The sequence below is a fragment of the Motacilla alba genome, chromosome 4A (assembly GCF_015832195.1).
Source record: "Motacilla alba alba isolate MOTALB_02 chromosome 4A, Motacilla_alba_V1.0_pri, whole genome shotgun sequence".
NCBI classification, from domain to species: Eukaryota; Metazoa; Chordata; class Aves; order Passeriformes; family Motacillidae; genus Motacilla; species Motacilla alba.
Genome location: NC_052045.1, coordinates 5,294,390 through 5,316,256, shown reverse-complemented (window position 1 = coordinate 5,316,256; position 21,867 = coordinate 5,294,390). Strand labels below are relative to the sequence as shown.

General features: G+C 46.2%; 1 protein-coding gene across 1 annotated transcript in view; it reads right to left on the bottom strand.

Annotated features, from left to right (window-relative positions):
* Nucleotides 1-1,792: 1,792 nt before the first annotated feature.
* Nucleotides 1,793-21,867, bottom strand: part of LOC119694980 (fibronectin type-III domain-containing protein 3a-like) — a 41,152-nt gene continuing 21,077 nt past the window's right edge. The window contains exons 6-27 of the mRNA XM_038122709.1: nt 20,392-20,632; nt 19,178-19,450; nt 18,251-18,306; nt 16,979-17,133; nt 16,659-16,718; nt 15,435-15,573; nt 14,550-14,603; nt 13,770-13,891; nt 13,506-13,680; nt 11,641-11,727; nt 11,176-11,314; nt 10,604-10,672; nt 10,187-10,305; nt 9,983-10,088; nt 9,239-9,414; nt 8,637-8,750; nt 7,963-8,112; nt 7,341-7,621; nt 6,632-6,844; nt 5,950-6,116; nt 5,159-5,280; nt 1,793-4,291 (exon numbers count right to left, since the gene is read on the bottom strand). Of these exons, the coding sequence (XP_037978637.1) occupies nt 3,974-4,291; nt 5,159-5,280; nt 5,950-6,116; nt 6,632-6,844; nt 7,341-7,621; nt 7,963-8,112; nt 8,637-8,750; nt 9,239-9,414; nt 9,983-10,088; nt 10,187-10,305; nt 10,604-10,672; nt 11,176-11,314; nt 11,641-11,727; nt 13,506-13,680; nt 13,770-13,891; nt 14,550-14,603; nt 15,435-15,573; nt 16,659-16,718; nt 16,979-17,133; nt 18,251-18,306; nt 19,178-19,450; nt 20,392-20,632 (3,336 nt within the window). The 3' untranslated portion in view covers nt 1,793-3,973. The remainder of the gene's footprint in view (nt 4,292-5,158; nt 5,281-5,949; nt 6,117-6,631; nt 6,845-7,340; nt 7,622-7,962; nt 8,113-8,636; nt 8,751-9,238; nt 9,415-9,982; nt 10,089-10,186; nt 10,306-10,603; nt 10,673-11,175; nt 11,315-11,640; nt 11,728-13,505; nt 13,681-13,769; nt 13,892-14,549; nt 14,604-15,434; nt 15,574-16,658; nt 16,719-16,978; nt 17,134-18,250; nt 18,307-19,177; nt 19,451-20,391; nt 20,633-21,867) is intronic.

Here is a 21,867-nt window from a genome sequence, read left to right as displayed (position 1 = left end):
TCCCCATGGAGGGATGGCCTGCTGTGGGGCACAGGCCCACTCCTGTGGGGCACAGCCACGCTGGGAATCATGGATTTGGAAAAGCTCTCCAAGACCATCGAGTCCACAGTGTGCCTGATCCCCACCTTGTCACCAGCCCAGAGCACTGAGAGCCACCTCCAGTCCTTCCCTGGACACTTCCAGGGATGGGGACTCCAAACCTCCCTGGGCAGCTCCAATGTTTAACAACCTTTTCCATGAAGAAATTCCTGCCCCTGTCCAACCTGACCCTCCCTGGCCCAGCCTGAGGCCATTTCCTCTCCTCCTGTCCCTGTTTCTGGGAGCAGAGCCCGAGCCCCCGGCTGTCCCCTCCTGTCAGGGAGCTGCGCAGAGCCACAAGGTCCCCCCTGAGCCTCCTTTTCTCCAGGATAAACACAGAAAGACACATTCCATGGGCACCACACGCTGGCCCAGTGGAAGAGCAGCCACCCTTCCCCTCTGCTCAGCCACTGGGGTTGTTTCCAGCGTCGGAAAACAGGAAATGGGGTCATGGAGTGTCCTGGCCCGGCGCCGACTCCTCCGTCTCCCGCGGGTCGTTCATCCCGGGCAGCTGCTGCCAGCTGGGAATCATCTGCTGGAGAAACCGGGAGCACAGCCTGGGCACGTGGCTCTGCTGAGTGCAGGATTTAAAGCCCATAAATTGTAAAACCCTGGAAGCGTTCAAGGCCAGGATAGCTGGGGCTTGGAGCAACCTGGGATAGGGGAAGGTGTCCCTGTCTGGCAGAGTGGAACAAGATGAGCTTCAAGGTCCCTCCCAACCCAACCCATTCCATCAATTCTATGAAACTTCACTGGGAATTTCTTCCCAGACAAGATTTGTTGAGGTGTTCAGGGTGCAGCCATGCAGAGCCCTGGCACAAGGACAGCTTTTCTTGTTGGGATGTGTCCAAATCTGCAAGAACAACCCCAGCCAGAGCTTCTGCCTCTTGGAAAGGGCAGCAGGAATCTCCCCAACGTCAGATCTGGGATTTGCTGGACAATGCAGTGCCTGTGCTCAGCTCTGACCTTTCCAGCACTAATCCCACACTATTTGGCTCCACAAAACTGGCATTTGAGCAGTCTTTGGGAGCAGAAAAGCTGCAAAGAGCCAAGCTCCAAGGAGGAGGAGGTTTTTTTTGTAGCTGGTCCCTCTCTCATTTCTGCCAGAGCCCCATTCCTGGGTTCTGGAGGAATTCTGAGGACTGTGAGGGTGTCCCTGCTCCCTCTGGCCCTGTCCTTCCAGCTTCCCAGAGCCTTCCCTTGGGATTCCCTCACGCTGGCCCCCACTCCCCTTGCCTCCTGCACGCCAGCATTTTCCAGCTCCTCACCCCTGATCGTTCCTCAAGTGGAAAATTCACCCAGGCTGAGTGTCCAGCAGCTTCTTTGGGAATGATGGTTGAATAAAGCCTTTCCCATCTTATCTTTATCACATCATTAAGGCACTCAAAGGTTTCTGTTTGAGGAACAAGGAGAAATTCCACAATCAGCAGCAAACGCTGGGGAAGAGCTCAAGGGGGAAAAGCCCTGAGTCAACACAAAATTATGGAAAATTGCTAATCAGCCCCAAATGATTCCAGTTCCAGTATCAAAGAATTGTTCTACCTCACCTGGTAACTGCAGGTCCTTTCTACATCGTGAGGAGAAATGGAAGTGATATTCCAAGGGTCCCAAGTTAATTCAGCTCTTAATGACACCGGGAATGTTCCCTTCCCTTAAATTACAAATGACACAAGTGAGACTAAATCCCATAAAACCACAGGAGCTTGGAGTCAAATTTGAATACATTTGTATTATTTATTGGCTGTATTAAATATATTATCTATTTGATAGTTACAATTTAGTAATACAATGCATGGCAGCTTTAACATACGTTTGAGATACCTCAAAAATGACAATACAAGAAAACCGAAGATACCTAAAATACATTAATGCCACGAGGGTACATCCTTCTGGAATGGACAACAGCTGATGGAAAATCCATATTGCAGTATAAATCCCAGATATTTTCTGGAAATATGAGCATTTTGTGGCAATCACAAAAGGATTTGATTTCATTTTTTAGCAGTGGTGACTTGTTAGTATTTACTCTGCAATCCTAATTTCAGGACTATTATTGCCAAATAAACCTCTACGAGTTGGTTCTAAGGAGTTAAAAAAGAACCCTTTGGCAATGGAGATTCGCTGCAGGCAGTTTATCTGCTAAAGGGAGACTATGAGGAAAATAAAGACAGATTGTAAACTCTTCTGCAAACTAGAGACTAATATCTGTATAAAACTCTGACACTGGAGGGAGAGATTTCTATGATATCATAAATGATTAACTTAAAGTTCTGCTACAAGTAGAACAATACATTCAAACATACATTTTTTTTTCTTTCCAGGACTTTTAATCAAAATAAATAGAGTACAAAAATGAAGAGTACGTTTTGAAAAGATTAATTTCAGATTGCACCATTGATCTACTGTGAAGAGGATTAAGTGATACTAGGTCATAATTTAAGTTTTCCACATCTGAAATACAACACAATGCCTCAAACTCTAACACAACGTTATTCCTCAACTGCTGTAGGAGAAAGACCCTTAGAAGTGATTAATTAATTACTGGAAACACATCGCCTGTAGCTCTGTCACATCCACCCTCCCACCCACGAGTGCATCGTTCTGATGGCCGAAGTGGAGCCACAGACTTTGCAAAATACCCTAAATCTACCATTCTGTGGCATGTTCCAAATGCTGTTGGCAAGACCCATCCTGAAACACTGGAAATTTGTGAGTTCCAGCTTTCAAAAGCTTTGATCTAACGGAGCCAGGAGCTGCCAGGCTCCTCCTCAGGGATTCACAAGCAGATGGAACACAACAGTCAAATGTAGTGCACAGTGTCCACAAAAATATCCCCCAGCCGACCAGGACGAGTTTCAGACAAGTTCATAGCAGGCTGAACATTCCCAACAGGAAAACCATGGAATGTGAAGCTGCTACCACTGGGATAGCAAGTTTAAAACATCGTATAAACGTTATCTAAAAAGAGTTCTCTCACGTACAATTTGCTCGTTGGGGTTAAGTTAGAAGGGCACCCAAAGCAGGCTGAACTTTTTATTTTTTAGGTTAATAATAGTACAAAAACATTTGCTCAGTTTGAGCCAAATAGTGTAACATTTATCATAAATGCACTCTTTCTCCTTAAAGACAACTCCTGTGCTGTTCTGAGCACGCTGCACAGGGAATTACTTTTCTCTCAGGCACTGAGAGTGAAATGTGGATTAGGCCAAAGCTGCTCAGGACAGCAGGAACATTCCGGGCAGAGCCTTTCCTGGGCATCCCGGCCGAGCGCCACGTCCTGCTGGCATTGGTTTGGATTAAAACCCTAAAAAACCCTGGCACCCTCTACTCCAACACTTGAAATGATTATTACTGAATCCCAAGTATTAAAATAACTGTAAAGTAGTAATATCACTAAGTCAATATTCTGCTTTCCTTCTACAGTCTAGTAAATGTGGTATGCTCTAGTAGGCTCTGCAGTTCTGCTCTAAGCTCAAAGCACTTGTGCTGCTGGATTTCATGGATATCAAACTACAGCGAAACTCGATGGAACAGCCATCGCCTCCCGCTGCTCCGGAGGTGCTGGCAAAGGACCGTTCTGGCAATGCCTTCCCTCTCCAACTGGCTGGGATGGGGAGAGAGGAGGAGCGTGCACACACCCCTCCAGTGTGCACCGTAAGGCAGCTGATTGCTGTTCTCTAACAGCTCACCCTGATCGCAGAGGCCCCAGGATCACCCTTTCTACAGGAAATCTGTGTCCAGCATTTGGAAAGGATCTGCCGAGCCAGCCTCGCCGGCAGCCAGCAGCAGGAGCGGGAACGCACGGAGCGAGGGCTTCCCAGCTAGGATTTCATCGAACTACCCATAAATACCCCAGAGAGCTCTGTACAGACAGCTGAGCGGGGCCAGCTCCGCCCTACTTGATGACGAAGTACTGGATGACCACGGCGAAGAGGATGGCGACCACGGCGAAGCCGCAGAGCAGCGCGATGGCGATGGCGCGCTCCTCGCGCAGCCGCTTCCCGCTCTGCGCCAGCTCCGCGCCCGCCGGGGCGGCGGCGGGGCCCGGCTCCCGGCGCTGGCAGCAGAACACGGTGCTGGGGCTGTAGGGGCCGCAGAGCTCCGGGCAGCCCGGCAGGTCGTGGCACTGGCGGCCGGCGCAGACGCGCGCGCGGTACTCACAGTTCGTCTGCGCGGCCGGCAGCCGGAAGCACGGCTCGGGGCCCTTGTACACCTGGCAGGAGACAGGAGCCGCTTCAGGCAGGAGCGCCGCGCTCAGCACCCGCGCCTGGAACTGCCTGTCCTGCCCCAGGGGTGTGGGCGCTGCTGGGCACAGCCTGGAGTTGCCCTCTTGTCCCCCGCTTTGTGAAACCCTGGAGCTGCCCTCCTGTCCCCAGCTTTGTAAAACCCTGGAGCTGCCCTCCTGTCCCCAGCTTTGTAAAACCCTGGAGTTGCCCTCCTGTCCCCAGCTTTGTAAAACCCTGGAGCTGCCCTCCTGTCCCCAGCTTTGTAAAACCCTGGAGCTGCCCTCCTGTCCCCAGCTTTGTAAAACCCTGGAGCTGCCCTCCTGTCCCCAGCTTTGTAAAACCCTGGAGCTGCCCTTCTCTCCCCAGCTTTGTAACACCGTAGGTTAAATCCCTGGACAATTCACGATTCATTGAAGTTTCCTGCTATGCCCCCACACTAAGGCCTCACCTAGATTGGGAGGCTCAGAAAGGAGAAGAAAAATCATCCCGCATTTTCTTCCTTAAAGCTCCTCCAGCAAAGTGGAGTGTCTGATTAACAGAGGCATTGGTACCACAGACCATCAGGATTAAGAATCAAGAGCCAAAGGAACTGTTGGGAGAACAGGATAAACCAGTGCTCACCCACTTCACACTTCCTTAAATGACAAGTCTCCCTGTCATCTCCCCAAACAGAATTTCAACCTTCAAAACATGGAATCACAGCATGGTTTGGGTTGGGAGAGACCTTAGAGCCCATCTCATTCCACCCTCTGCCATGGGCAGGGACACCTTCCACAAGAAATATGCACACCTTTCTTTGGTAATAATTTTTCCAGGAAAAACCCCTCACGTTGCTGAAGCTGTATAAAAGGTACCTGATCAAACTCTCTGCCAGCAGCAAGCTGAAGGATGTAAACAATGGAATCTCCTTTCATCGGCTGTAGAGGCTCCCACGTGATTTCAAAAGTGTTTTCTTCCAGCTGAATCACTTTGGGTGCTGGAAAATAGAGTGATTTGTTGGTGCTTTAGAAAAAGAACAATGGTCTCCACAAATGTACAGCTGTCATGCTTAGAGGCAATGCATTCCAATAACTTAAAGCAATTAAAATTTCTTTTCTTTCTTTCTTTTTGCTTTTATTTCATGAGCTTAAAAAATGATCATTGCTGTGTGTAGGTTACACTTGCTGGTCTTTTTGAGCTGCCAGGGTGAGCCCATGTTTGTAAAGAGGAACTTTCAAGTCACTACAGAACTCAGCATTTCTGCCCATGTGCAAAGCTGAAATCATGTTCTAACCATGGTCCAGTCAATCAATTTTGCTGCAGGCACTCAGCACTCTGACCTTCACAGTGGCTTTAATGATGACCTTTAATGTCCATGTTAAAAAGTGAAGATCAGAGGAATTAACTGTGCCCTCATTTGCCTACACACTGCTGTAACTTCAATGGATAACCCTGCAAAACGCCTTTCCAGCTGAGCAAAAGTAGGAATGCTCAGCTCAGGGGTGGAAGAGCTGTGCAGGAGGTGATGACAACAAGAGCCCTTCACAAAGCCCCTCACAGCAAATCTGTGTCTCTGTCCCCATGAAGACTGGCTGAGGGTCAGCTTGTAGGATCCAACCCTGCTCACCAGTGGCTTGCAGCAGTTGCCAGGGCAGTGCCAGCTCACCTTTGAGAGGAGCAGGTGGAGACTTGGTGGTGGTGAAAGCACAGACCTCCGAGAAGGCTCCTTCCCCAGCCTCGTTGTACGCCTGGATGCGGAAATGGTACGTGGTGGATTCGCTGAGCCTCTGCACCTTGTAGGTGTGACAGGGACCATTATAGACTGTCACAAACCTGGGGGACACAGAACACACAGAGTTACCCGGCAATCACCAATGTCAAGGGCAGTATCAGACCTGAAACACTTGGATTTAAAGACAAAGAGGTGATGCTGCATTCTGGGTGTCTCAGCTTTCTGCCCACTGAGGCTGCAGAGCCCAACTCCTCTGAATCAACAGAACAACCCTTGAATATCCAAAGGAAATTGAAATTTCCAGTTAAAGAACAGCTGGCCAACCACTGTTTCCTATATGCAGGCCCGACTTTGTTTTCGAATGTCCACAAATAACCCTGCCAGCACAGGATGGTGGTAAGGTATTTATTCTTTAGACAGTATTTACTGTTTACAGGCAGCAGAAGTGCAAGTTGTTGACAGCATTGCTGGTTGAAAGATAGGATGCAAAACTGCAAAAGGTCAAACTCTGGGATGCTCAAATGACTCAGTGGTGAAAACAGAAGGGAGAATAACATGAAACACCTTAAAAATTTGACACGAAGTGGTAAAACCACAAGATCCTTAATGGTCTCACCTGCCAAACCTGTCCTCCATCTGCAGGTTGAACTGAGTAGGGTTGGGAATTAAAGCTCTGCTGGGCCCTTCTCCCCATTTTAGTTTAAGGCTCTGGTAGCTGAAGACAACACATTCCAGGTGGGGAGGGTCAGGAGGTAGTGGTTTGGTTTTGGCTTTCATGGAATGACTGAAAGGACCGACTCCAAAGCTGTTGATGGCCTGTACCCTGATCCTGGGGATGGGAGAGAGCAGCCACATGGTCACAAAAAGTGCTGGGTAACAAAGCAGGAGTTAAAGGGTGTACAGAGTGTAACTCCAAACAGCAAAGCAATTAAGATGCAGTTAGAAATTAAATCTGAACTCAGCTTCAACCAAGACTGATCTCACAGAAACCTGCTCTGCTCTTACCTGTCCATCCATCTTCTCACCACACCTGAGCATCCCAATGAAAAATTCTGAACCCAGAAACCTTAAAGTCTTGGCTTTGAGACAGAATGTGAACCTTAACACCAACCACGATCTCACTCCTGCCAACGTCACGGTTGGACTCTGGATATGACAATTTTAGGAGGTTTTTTTTTGGAGCTGCAAGGATGAATTAGGCAAATAGTCTGTAAGCTGCATGAAAAATTGCTCTAAAAATTTAAAGCACTACCCTCAAAGGACTTTTAAATCCTACAAATGTGATTTGTAGAGCAATTCTTCTTAATTTGCAGAATAATTCTTACCTGTACAGGGTGTCAGGCAGCAGGTTCTCAAGGACATGGGTTGTGTTTCTCCCCACAGTGACCAGCTGCTTCTCCCCATACTCGATGTTGTACCCTGTGATCTCTGCCCCGTGGCAGCAGGGCTCTTCCCACTGGATTGCAAGGCACGTGGAGAAAGGAGGGGAAATTTCCACCTGGTCCTCTTCAAGTAAGTGAAGCACGGCCACGGCTGCGGGCGCTGATGGAGGCGTTGTCACCACGCCTGTGTCCCCAAACAGCCCCGCCCCAGCCACGTTCACAGCCTGAAAGACACCACACAGGAGTTACCAAACCCCTGCTTTCCCAGCAGGCAGTCACAGCTCTCACAGCCTTCGTGTGTTCTTAAAAGCAACGTGGAAGAGAGCGGAAAATCTCCTGAATAATTTGTCACAGGGCAAAGCATCTGTAAAGCTGGTATTTCACAGCAGACTGGATCTAAACTCTTCCAGATTCAGGGAATGAGGGACTGGGGGACCAGGGAAGTGTTTTTCCCAATTACCTTCTCTATTGCATGAGCAGGTGACAGCACATGACTTTACTCCTCTCTAGCTGGAGTTTGTCCCCAGACTGCAAGTGCCCAGTGGCACCAAAAGGCTTTTCCTACCTGGACTCTGCAGTAGTAGGTGGTTGCAGGTGTGAGCCCCTTGACCTCATAGCTCTGGCAGGGCCCAGTGTAGATGATGTGCATGGACCCCTCCACCTGGCCCCACTCCAGCCTGTACTCGGTGATTTCTGCTCCATTGCACGCTGGGCTCTGCAGGGTGAGGGAGAAATTCTGCTCAGCTCTTGCACTCAGACACTCCCACCATCCAGGGGGGAGCTCTGTCACACTGAGACACTGGGCAAGAGTCATAGAAAGTGCTAGAAAACACCTCCAAGATCAACAAATCCAACCTTTGGAAATGCTGGGGTTGAAACCTAAGGTCTGTTCCAAGGGATTTTAAGTTAAAAGGTGACACGTGGCTGTAACACCACCACAGTTCACACCAGACTTCTGACTGTCCCACAATCTCTTACCACTTAAAAGAATTAATTCACTATATATCAATTACTACACCATGAGGAGGATTAAATGCCACCCAATTTGTCCAGTTAAGACTGCAATTAATAACTCCCAAAGTTTACAAACCCAACACAGATGTCTATAAAGAAATGGGCTTTGAAGTATTCCACCTCTACACGTGCTACTTCTCTAATTTTTGTGTCTCATAAACGTGTCACTACAATTCTAAAAGCCAAACACTAATTTGGGCGGTACTGGAAGCCATCAACACCTACCTCCCACGAAACCACAGCACAAGTTGCACTTTTGCAGGTGATCAGGGGTTTGCAGCACTGCTCAGGGGGTCCTGGAGCAGTGCAAAGCTCTGCCTTCTCAGAGTGGGGGCCAAACTGCAGGAAAACAACACTGCATGAACACAGCAACAGCACCAGGGCAAGAACTGATGTGCAAGTGAAGCAAACAAACTATTTTTAACTTGACAGGGAAGTAAACAGCAGAGCTCAGGGCTCAGTTTCAGATTCCTTGCAGGTACTTGAAGCTGGCCCCGTTCCCACAAGGATATCTGAGCTCCTCCCACTGCCAGGGGTTTGTAATTTCTCCCTCCCCCAGCCAGGATCTGCCTTCCAGCAGCAGCTGGGCACTGTTTCACAAACACTTTCATGCCACCAACGTCTATCTCACGCTCCTCCCTGCCTGGCATGGCTGGCACCCACCCCTCTCCACCACATCTGCAGAGCCTGAGCTCGGGGAAACACATCCAACATTTCCAAAGGCACAAACATCAAGAGGTTCACACCACGCAGGCTCCAGAATCCCCTCAGCACCATCACTGCTGTCGCCGGGTGGGGTCAGTGAGATGTGTGAGTGCAGTGCTCACCCCGACTCTGTTCCCTGCCCGCAGCCAGAAGCTGTAGCTTCTCCCTGGGAGCAGGTTGGTCACTCCAAACTCAGCTGCTGGGCCCTGGTACAGCACCCTGCGCTCGTCCTGCTCCGAGCTGGCCATCTCCAGGAGATACTCTGTGATCTCAGAGCCTCCATCCACAGCTGGGGGCCCTGGCAAACAAAAACAGATTGCATTTGCCTGTTAATTTCCAAATTCCCTAAGTTAGGGCAGGCTCTTGTCATGTGTCTGAGCAGAAATACTTAATGAGGCTTGCTTTCCCCCCCCAGGTACTGATACTTAGTTTAAGATGGCCTTCATCAGGGTTTTTTCATGTATTTTCCCTGTTTCCTTCACTAAACAGTGTTTATCTTCATTAATTTTTGCTTATCTTCTTTACTGAGATAACAGTAAGAAAACAAGAATTGATTTTTAAATTGCCAAGCAGGTGCCAGTTGTCTGTCAGGGCAGACAGGAGGCTTTCTCACTGGAAAATATTTATGTCTTCTTAAGTCTCACTGTACCACCCCTACCAGAAGTGGACAGAATCTTTGGTCTTCTTAAAAAAATCCCACAAAACAAACCAAAAACCCCACCCCAAACCCAAACAAACCTAAGGCCACAGACAGCATCTCTATATATTTTTATTTTTACCTTTTTTTTTTCCCTGATGAGTTCTATAGATTTTTGATTAGGATGACTGAAATCAGAGCAGTGTTTTACTCCAACTCTGGTGCTTACCCCACTGCAAAGTGATTTCCTTAGGCTTGGCTTTGCCCACCAGGGCTGGGGCAGGACAGGGCCCGGGGGGAACGGCCGCTGTGGTGACAGTCGTGACATCAGAGGCCTGCCAGGGACACAGGTCATTGCAGAGCACAGACATAAAGCACTTTGCTAAAACACGAACAGAAAGGGAACAGAAGCACCTTTCCCCTCCTGGCTCACCTGGCTCTCCCCACCTTTACTGGCACAGGACACCCGGAGTCTGTAGGAGGTGCCAGGCCTGAGGTGGTCGCAGACGTGCTCCCGCTGGGCTCCGCTGTAAATGGGCTCCCACCTCCCTCCTGAGGGAAGGAAAAGCACTTTACCCTTTCAACCTTTCTAAAATCCCACCTGGAAATTCTCCCATGCAATTATTAAGGTGGTCAAGCCAGAGAATCGATCTGAAATGATTAATTATACAGAGAACATGTACAGCACACACACACGAGATCAGAAGTGACTGCTGGAGTAAAGCACCATTTAAGTTGGAAAACATCTCCAAAATCCAAGTCTAAACCATGTCCCACATCTAAATGTGAATTAAATATCTCAAGGGATGGAGACTGAGAACTGTATCAGCACCCAGAGGTGATTCCTTACCAACTGATGCCTCGGAGATTTCCAAAAAGTATTTAGAGATGTCTGATCCTCCATTATCCTTGGGGGGTTCTGAAAGAAATCAACACCCTAAGTTACAGAAGATCTAATATCAAGGCATTATTCTGTTATCAGCTTTTCCAGTGAACATATTAATATTCATTCAACAGAAAAGTCAACCAGCTAGAGAAACCAGCGTGCTTAATTGTTCACAATACATTTTTCAGAGCAATTTTCCTCCTCTTATTAATTATGATTATGCCAGGAGGAGTAACTGCAAAACCACTCCCAATTTCAGGTATCAGCTCTTATTTTTTAAGTGAACATAGGAATTATTTCAACATCACAGTAAACCCACAGGGGGGTTTAGGACAGCAGTCAGTGCTTCTCAGAAATGAATGAACAACAGCAGTGTGCTTCCACAGCCCCAAAATAAACCATTTTTTGGGTGAAATTGAGTATTTCTCCTGCAATAACAATACCTGCAGATAAATAATCAGCCTGAGTTCCCTCTCATTTAATTAGAGAGAGGCTGTCCACACCCCAGCAGCACTGGAACACCCCAAGGCACCTACCCCACGTGACTCTCACACTGTGGGGATGGATCTTGCCCTTTACAGAAGGTTTGCTGGGAGCTCCAGGTCTGTCAGGTTTGGTGCTGTGCTCCACCACCTCACTGGGGCTGCTCTTTCCTTCACTGTTGTAGGCAAAGAGCTGTTGGAGGAGGGAACAGAATAGAGAATAAATGGTTTCTTTAATGACAGTAATATATGTTGATAATACATGAGGATAAACATGCTGGTGATTAAAAAAATCTATTAAAAACCCAACCAAAATAAAGAAAACCATTTATACCAAAATTAGCTGATGGAAAAAAAATCTGGTTTGTATTATTACTTCACCAAAACCTGCTCTAACAACAGGTAATTGTGGGGACAACAGGTGAATTCCTGCTGTCTCCATACAAAGCTGAAAAACTTGCTGGGAAATGCCAAAGCCCAGGAAAGCACATGAAATTAGGAACAAACTGTGGTACAAACCCTGAACTTATAGGACGTACTCCTCCTCAGGTTTCTTAAAGTGCATGAGAGCTCATCTCCATTGTACTGGGGCTGGAATCCATAGCCCTGGCAAGGAGGGAAAACAAGGATAACACAGTCACTGATGGTTAAGATGAAACAAAACCCAGAGCAGGTAAATCACATTTTTTTATCTTCAACTTCATTTCTGTGCTATGAATTGCAAACAATACTTTGTGCCATCAATCCCATGCAATGCTTTCTCTCTCTGCCATCAATCCATGCAATGCTTTCTCTCTCTGCCATCAATCCATGCAATGCTTTCTCTCTGCCATCAATCCCATGCAATGCTTTCTCTCTGTGCCATCAATCCCATGCAATGCTTTCTCTCTCTGCCATCAATCCATGCAATGCTTTCTCTCTGTGCCATCAATCCATGCAATGCTTTCTCTCTCCCATCAATCCATGCAATGCTTTCTCTCTCTGCCATCAATCCATGCAATGCTTTCTCTCTCTGCCATCAATCCATGCAATGCTTTCTCTCTCCCATCAATCCATGCAATGCTTTCTCTCTGTGCCATCAATCCATGCAATGCTTTCTCTCTGTGCCATCAATCCATGCAATGCTTTCTCTCTGTGCCATCAATCCATGCAATGCTTTCTCTCTGTGCCATCAATTCCATGCAATGCTTTCTCTCTGCCATCAATCCATGCAATGCTTTCTCTCTGTGCCATCAATTCCATGCAATGCTTTCTCTCTGCCATCAATCCATGCAATGCTTTCTCTCTGCCATCAATCCATGCAATGCTTTCTCTCTCCCATCAATCCATGCAATGCTTTCTCTCTCCCATCAATCCATGCAATGCTTTCTCTCTCCCATCAATCCCATGCAATGCTTTCTCTCTCTCCCATCAATCCATGCAATGCTTTCTCTCTGCCATCAATCCATGCAATGCTTTCTCTCTCCCATCAATCCATGCAATGCTTTCTCTCTGTGCCATCAATCCATGCAATGCTTTCTCTCTGTGCCATCAATCCATGCAATGCTTTCTCTCTGTGCCATCAATCCATGCAATGCTTTCTCTCTCCCATCAATCCATGCAATGCTTTCTCTCTGCCATCAATCCATGCAATGCTTTCTCTCTGCCATCAATCCATGCAATGCTTTCTCTCTGTGCCATCAATCCCATGCAATGCTTTCTCCCTGTGCCATCAATCCATGCAATGCTTTCTCTCTGTGCCATCAATCCATGCAATGCTTTCTCTCTGCCATCAATCCATGCAATGCTTTCTCTCTGCCATCAATCCATGCAATGCTTTCTCTCTGCCATCAATCCATGCAATGCTTTCTCTCTGCCATCAATCCCATGCAATGCTTTCTCTCTCCCATCAATCCATGCAATGCTTTCTCTCTCCCATCAATCCCATGCAATGCTTTCTCTCTCCCATCAATCCCATGCAATGCTTTCTCTCTGTGCCATCAATCCATGCAATGCTTTCTCTCTGTGCCATCAATCCATGCAATGCTTTTTCTCTCCCATCAATCCATGCAATGCTTTCTCTCTCCCATCAATCCATGCAATGCTTTCTCTCTGTGCCATCAATCCATGCAATGCTTTCTCTGTGCCATCAATCCCATGCAATGCTTTCTCTCTCTGCCATCAATCCATGCAATGCTTTCTCTCTGTGCCATCAATCCGTGCAATGCTTTCTCTCTCTGCCATCAAGCCATGCAATGCTTTCTCTCTGCCATCAATCCCATGCAATGCTTTCTCTCTCCCATCAATCCATGCAATGCTTGCTGACCATTTATCAGAAGGCAAAAAAAAGTTCATTTTTATTTCACCACTATGAAGGAAGTTTCCACACAAAGCCCAGCACTTACAGAACCTTCTTCCTCCATGTCCAGGCTGTAGGTGAGGGAGTCATCCGAGGCCCCTCCTGCAGGAGGGCTCCATCCCAGGGCCATCCAGGTCACTCCTGCTTCCAGCAGCGTGGGCGGCGCCGGGGCCGGCGGCACCACCCCGGCCGTGCCGAACGTCACCGTCTCACTGAACCCACTGGCGAGGAGATTTTGAACAAGGGTGAGCAGCAGCTGATGGAATCCAGGGGGAAATCCAGCATTTGGTATCCCTGGGCTCCTGGTTACCTCATTCCAATGTCGTTTTTAGCAGCCAGTCTCAGGGAGTATCTTGTGGAGGGAGTGAGTCTGGTGAGCTTGTACTGCTTCAGGTGCCCGTAGTAACATTCCTTGAAGGGGCCATTCTTCCCCTGGAAAACAGGGAGATCCAGAGTCATTCCCTAATCCCTGCCAAGGTCACCCTCCTCACTCCACATCTTCCTAAATCCCAGAATCTCAGATTGGTTTGGGTTGGGAGAGACCTTAAAGCTCATCTCGTTCCATGGGCAGGGACAACTTCCATGAGAAATGTCATTTCACTCATTTAACAGTAATTAAAAAAAAATTACTGAGCCTCAAGCATGCAAAATTTAATGTATCATGGTCATCCTGAGTCCGCTGATGGTCACCCTGAGCAGTCCTGACAATAAACCACATTAGGACTGAGATATCTGATTACTTTTGGTACTGGAGATTTGACAAAAATGGTGATAAAGCACTGAGCTGAAAACAAAACACATTCTGGAACTTTACATCTCAGCAAGATGCTCCAAGAGCTGAGGGAGATTTGTGACACAGCCCAAAGATGTCAAATGCTCCTGCATTTGAAGAGAACACAGGAATGACTGATGCTTTGGATGACAAATGTGGTGATTTTAACACTGTCCCCTCCCACTGATCATTTGTCTCTTTAAAACTGTCAGGACAGTTGCACCAAAATAGCTGCTGTACCTAAGGAAAGGGTATTTTTAAGTGTAATTGCTCTACAGATGTAATTATGAATTTTTTTGGTACTAGAAAAGCTCTTACCTCATCCCATTCTAAAAGAAAATTAGTTATTTTGGAACCATTGTCATTTGAGGACTGAAAATAAAGAAACAATGAAAAAAAGAGTTAAAATCAAGTGGTTGTAAATGTGTTTTACAAATATTTTTACACATTGAATGAACTCCAACTGCCTTTTAATACAAGGCTGCTGTGCTACTTCTTTTAGTTCTGACAGTTTAGAATATGAATTTATAAATGGTTTGATTTTATAAATGAAGCAAATTCTGTTCTCAGAGCTCTTTTCCTGGTGCCTTGCACTGTGTGCTCACCACCTGCCTGTGCAATCTAAGGGTTCACACAAGCAACATCTGATGCATGAAATGGGAACTGCTTCATTGTCTAGGCACAGATACTACAAATAATTTCACTCAAGTCATTTGGCTGGAACCATTTTTCAGCATGTTTTCACCAAAAACCAAGCAAACACAGCTACCAACAAGCCTTGACAGGTAGTGGTTATATTCAAAAGTCAGATTAAAAATGAGAATCTATGGATGGTTCTGTCCAAAGAAATTTAGTCTGAATGGGTCAGAATAACTAAAAGAACATTAAGTCATATCTATTTATCATCCAGGACATCAAGCAAAGATACAAATAAATTAAAATCCCATTTTTTCCTCTCTGCCAGCTCAGAAGAGATGAGCCCTGCTACCAACTCTGCCACACTACAGCTGCAGGCAAGAAACTCAGCAAACATTGAAAAAAAGAAAGGTAATTATTATTTCATTATCAATCTTCACTGAGCAACTTAAAAGGCAACACCTACAGCACACACTGAATTCCTGACAAAGCTGATTTCAATCCAGTGCCCAGGAATCCAGCAGAGTGCTCTGCCCCCCTTCACTCAGCCCCAGGTGTGGTTCTTACCTTCCACTGCAAGCTCAGGCTGTTTTTGGTTCTGTTTATCAGTTTTGGGGCAGCTGGACAGTCTGGCTCACAGCTCTCTGTGGTGAAGCTCACCAGCTCTGAAATGGTTTCTTTGATGGAACTGCTGGTTGCTGAAACTCTAAACAAAGGGTAATTAATGATGTGGCTGTTGCACTGGCATCTGGAAATGTAAGGGAAGAGTTGGCAGCTTCAGGGATTTAATCCCAAGCAGTGGCTGCAGGCTGGGGGTCACACAGTTCACCTGCTGACCCCAGAGCCCCATTTCTCACCCTTCATTTACTCTGCCATTACTCTCTGTCACAGTGGAGGTATTTTAGTGCTGAAATACCTGTGGGATAGGGGTGGAAACTATGGCATGTGTTCCAAAATGGCAACAGGATATCTGACTGGAAATGAGCATTTTGCTAAAAACACCTTAAAATTCCAATACAGCCAATACTTGTGCAGGAGTATGGGCACTAAACAGGCCAAATCATAAAATAACAATTGGATTGTTATTAAACAATGAAATCACAATTTTCATAGGAATTGTTTCATGTTTTCAGCAGTCCTGCCTCTTTCTGTGGAAAACACAACACTGTGCAGGTGGAGCTGTGCCCAGCACTTCCCACACCCAGAACTGTTCCACAGCTTGAGAGCAGGATTTGCTGCAGGGAATCTTTAATCTGATCTGCTCCAGTGCCCCAGCACTGAGTGTGACTCTGGCTCCCCTGGTTTGTTTAGCAGCTGCTCTCTCCCTGGCCAGCCCAACACCTCCAGTCAGGATCATTCACTCCTGATCATCCCCACTGAGCCCAGTGCCACCTCCCTGCTTGCACTGCTGCAGGTCAGGCAAGCATCTCTCTAATCAAACTGACAAGTCAGATCTCAGATCCAATTTCCAGGCTGAATTATTTCATTTCCCACTGACTTCAGCCCACAACAATCTACAGAGTGTTGTTCTTAAAAAAATACCAGCAGAGAATAATTTTAAGTTTTTAACTGAGGAATCTGAGGAGACAGAGAAGGGTAGGGAAGGAAATGAGTCGGTATTTTAATGAAGTTAGAAGATAAATGGGAATTCAGATAGCAAACCCAGTGTCCACAGCATGGTGTTCTTTCAGAGTATTCCTGAACTGTTTGTATCACCCCTCTTCCACGAAGCCACAATAATCCTGCAATGCCCATATCCCCCAAAGCTTTATTTCCTCCCCAGCAGCATACCTGGCATGATAATCAGTGGCTGGTCTGAGATCAGGAAGTGTAATTGTTAATTCTTCCCCACTGTGAAAAGGCAAAAACAAACAGAAAGCAGAGTTACAGCTCTTCCTTAAACCTCAGGGCTCAAAGCTCATTGAAAAGCAAAACCACGTAGTGCACATTTAAGTTTCCCACTGTCCATGTACAACTCTTTAGTGACATTACTTAAAATTTATTTCATGTGAAGTAGGAAGGTCTGCAAGTCAACAAACAGCTCCTGATAGAGAGATTGCTGATTGGTTAATGGTTTAAACATTGTGCTTAAAGGAAGAAACTAAACTTACACATAGACAGATTTAAATTTTCCATTTTTACCACTGTTGGATATTGCTACTTCAAATGTAAATGCTGCTGGACTATGACTATGGCTCTCTCCATTCTGTGAACTAACTGGGAGATTCCAGGACAGAACGGCTGATCTTGCTTGTATATCAGAAACCTATTAAAAGCATAAATAATGCAAGTAAGTTTGCTTTCTGCAAGAAAAGGTTAATTAGTCAATAACATGGCGTCGCTAATTGGCCTAGGAAGCTCCTCACTGGAGGAATTCTTTTCCCTTTGCAGTGGGAATATAGAGGCATTCTTTGGATTGCAATGATTTCCTCTTTTCATTTCTAAAGGCTTTCCCTTCCAACACCAAACCAACACCACAGTGGGGCAGGAAGAGAAAATTCCTGCATCAAGGTTTCCATCACTCACTTGGAGCAAATGTTCAGCTGGGGAGTCTTGGGCAGGAACCCAGATCAGATTTAGGCACAGACACCTTACTGTCATTTTCTGACAGCTCCCTCACACAATATTCAGCCACTGATCCTAAGGACAGCACAGGCTCTGTTTGTAAAACTCAACATTTCTTGTCTGATATTTTTTTTTAGCTGCTTAGTTCCCACACTCCAAATTCTGTCTGCCCAAGGCAACGCAGCCCTGGGGTAGCTCCAAGTACAGATGTCAGAAGCAGCAGGGAAAAAGTACTAAAGGACCAAAAAACCCCTCAAAAGCTGGTGCAAAGGAACACAACCCCTGTTTGCTGTGTGGATAATGCAGAGAAGAGCTCATGAAACTTGCTCAATATCAAACACAGACATTTCAATTACCCTCACCAGCCTCCACCTTTCTAAATAAGTCTCTAAATATTCCAATATTTGCTCCAGTTTCTCAATATAACATCAAAAGAGGACCTATTTGTGTAAACTTTATCCTCAACACTCCTAAATCCTCTCTGCTGAGCAAAGGATGGTTCCAAGAGTGGACAAACTTCCAAGAGTTTAGCAGGGCCCTGGTTTGCAAGGGAAAGCCCTCACATACACTGGAAAACTGCAACAGTGGAATATTCTGGGATTATTCTGGGATTATTCAGGCTGGCAAACTGAGAAATACTGGATTTCCAGCATGGGTGCCCTTTCCCAGCTATGAACTCTGACAACTGAACTGTATTTATCTTCTCTATTAAAAAAATTAAACCACTAAGAACAAAGAAAAAGGGATTGGTAAAACACAAGTTATTTTCTAGGAAGCACAGGCCCAGAAAATAATGGGATTTTAAGGCTAATACTTACAACTGGCTTGCCAATGCTCAAGTGAGTATCACATTTCCTGGATTCTGTGTCAGATTCTGCAATTCAAACACAAACCAGATTATCCCAAAGCCTGAGAGCAACCCAGGCTGTTACCAAAAGGCCACCACGAGATGGAGTTGGCCTCATTAGGACTTGAACAATGGTTCTTATTGTGCAAAGTTCATTTCCCCTGTTTGTTTTGGCTGTGTGAGGGGCAGAAACACCAACTATCCAAAACCAACAGTGGTACAAAAACCCTTTTAGTACATCCTGCACAAAGGGGATCTTTTCCTAATGGAGCAGAAATAGGTTTTCTTTGACAACACAAAAACATTCCTCCAAAAATGAGAGGTGTTAAAAAAAATGACAATAAGATCTTATCTCTGCCTGATGTGTTTTCCTGGAATTTCTAGAGCAAAATATTCCCAGTTTGGAAGAAGCCTGACACTGTCTCAAAGCAAAGCAAAGACACTGCACAAGGGTTTTAGTAGCCACAAGGTATTAAAAAGCTGAAATTAGAACTAATTAAACAGCAGTTTCTACAACTGCCCAAATTTTTGTATTTCTTGAAGGTTTAAGTGGCTCCTGGTTAACCAAAAAGTACCACAAACAGTGACACCAGAAGTTCTGGAAGTACCTCTGGGTCACCCTCACTGGGAATATTGATCAGTCCTGACTCAGAAATGGCAGGGAAGTAAAAAAGTTTAAGATTAAATCTTCCTGAAGACCTTAGTTGATAAATACCAAATGAAAAAACTTGATATTCCAATGATTCCTAGAGGGAAAAAAAAAATCTAACCATAATGGATTTCAGGCTTCCTCTAATCCTGAACAGCCAAGCAAATTTATTAATTCAGCTTTTTCAGAAGCTGTTTTGCAATGAGTTTATAGAAAACAACTGAGATTTCCCCTGTCCATGCCACCTACCTCCCATCTCTGCCTCTGGACTGCCCTTTGTTTTTCCTATCTGCTTCTGCTTTAGTGCTCCAACTGCCCCTTGCTGGCCCTTGCCATTCCCATTGGGAATTGTGGCATTGGAAGAATTAAGGACTTTATGTGGTGAGGAGGGAGGGCTGTTCAGTTTATTGTTGGTGTGACCACTGGCTTGTCTGTCCTTTAGCCTCTTCTTGAGGTGCTCCTGCATTTTGAGACTCCTCTCGTCCCTCTGGATGAAGTTTGTCCTCCCATGGGAACGAGGTTCTGCAAAGAAGGGAGAAATGACTTCATTATTCTGAATTATTCATTTGACATCTGAATCTACAAGCTGGAAAAATCACTAAAACCCAGCCCCTGGAACTTCCCTGTGCTTTGTCAGTCTGGAGGTGCAGGGATTCTGGAGTTTGGGGTCTTTTTAAACTGAATTTTTTGGGCCTTTTTCCTGTCAGCTGCTCCAGATCCTGCTTTACAGCTGCCTTTCTTCCCTGCTACAGACACATTTACAAAAAACTAAGCAAATTTAGAACCCAACTGATTTTTTCCAACGCATCCTGAATGCTATTTTAGCCTAGAGTGAGTCAAAATACCTAATTACAGAATTTAAACTTGAGAGACAATGAGTAGTCTTAAGTCTAATTTCTGTTTTAAGACTTGATAATAAAAGAAGGATTAGAGCTTGGATTAATTCAACATAACATAATCAGTCCTTCACTGATTTTTTGCTTTGTTCAGTTTTTAGAGTGGGTCTGCACTTCACCCTCCACTATGGATAACAACATTTTTGGGGTTGTTTTTGTTCACTTTTCAGTCACATTTGGACTAAAAAAAAAAATACATTTGTGTATCAAATTAAGTTCATTTGCAATAAACTTCACACCAAGGCTGTGACAAACTCAGTGGGCAGAGTTTTAGGGAAAGGACTTTTAGGGGTCACTGCTGTGGGATTTCCAGTGGCAAAAGCAAGGATGCACGGGAAACACAACATTGGAAAACACAACATTTCTCAGGTACAAATTTGCATAACTCCTTGAAAACAGAGGATTCAGAGAAAAATCAGAGGACACACAACCAGACTTTGCACACCCAGGGACTCAGGTGAGTCCCTGACCCACAGGGCTGTTCTAAGTTAGTAACACAACCCCTGGGGATGTGCGGGGAGGCAGGGCCAGCTGTCCCCAGAGCTTGGGGACACTCTGGGCTCTCACCTTGCTCCTGGAACACGTGTGGTGGCGGGTGCTGGTGCATGAACTGAGGTGGGAGCTCTCCTGTGCCGGGCACCGCGGGGAACACGGGGTGAGGGGGGGGTGGGAGCAGGGCGTGGGGGTGGTGCATGTAATGGGGCACGTGGGGGGGAGGGGGAGGAGGAGGAGGGGGATGCATGGAAGGATGGAATTCCCCCGAGTGGGGCACCACCACCACTCGCCGAACTCCATTTTCTTCCACCACCTGCAGGGAAACGGGAGAAATCAACTGTGAGGCCAGAGAGAATCCCATCAAATACTGTACATTCAACAAGGGATTTCCCTGCTCTGGCTCATCTCCAGAACCTGACAGGCAGGGTTTGCACACCAGACTGGATTCCAGCAGTGACCAGGCAGGTGCTGCTGGGATAAGGTGGAGTTTGAGGCAGTCAGTCACTCCAAAGTGCTAAACAATCACAGAATCCCAGGATGGTTTAGGTAGGAAAAGACCTTTAACTTCATCTCATCCCTTCCACAGAACAGGCTGCCCCAAGCTCCATCCAGCCTGTCCTGGAACATTTCCAGGGCTGGGAGTCCACAACCTGCTCACTCCTGAATTATGTCACTCCACTTTGGCAGAATCCAAGAGAACCAGCCCCGGGCTCCTCCAGACACTGGGAACACAAAGTTATCACCTCATCTGACAAGAACAGTCCAGGTAACTCAAGCTCTGATTTAAAGCTGCTTTCCAACTTGTCAATCCCTGTCACAACAACCAAGGGAAAACAACCCAACTCTGCTGGTTTCAGGTGACAGCAAACACAGAACAAATAAATGTGGTTTTCAGGCTGAGCAGCTCAGTGCTGCCAGGGCTTTGCCCACTGTTTGCACTGAGGGATCCATTTCACAGGGATCAGAAATTGTCTGGGGGAATCTTTCCTCAAGGTCTGCAGAGCTGAAGAAGAGCAGAAGCCCAAAATGCAGCTGTGTGAAAAGAAACTGCCTGGAGAAGCCAAGAACTCACAGGTTTCAAACCTCCTCACAACACTCCTGCTTTTCAACATTACTACAACACAAGTTCCGTTTTCACATTTGGTTTTGATTATTTCCTTTTAAAACACATTAATTTAGAAATAAATCAAACTGGGAACTGGGAGTATCTCTGGTAATAACTGCAGGTCTGACCTGAACAACACCCAGGAGTGGAAAATCCATGGGAGTGGAAAAGCAAAGCTGGGAGAGCCCAGAGCCCTGCTCATTTCCCAAACACATCACTGGAACCAGTGTTTGCATCACCACCACACTCTGCTCCAGCAGTGCTGCTTTGCTGGGATTTCAGATCAAGAAAGGGGCACTGAAAATTCAGATAAATTCTTCTATTAAATAGAAAACCTGCAGTCAGTTGGGACTGTTCACATGACCCAGCTTCACCCTGCAAACAGGACTGATGAAAAATAAACAAGTGGATCCTGTTCATGGAGCTCACACAGTCAATTCAGA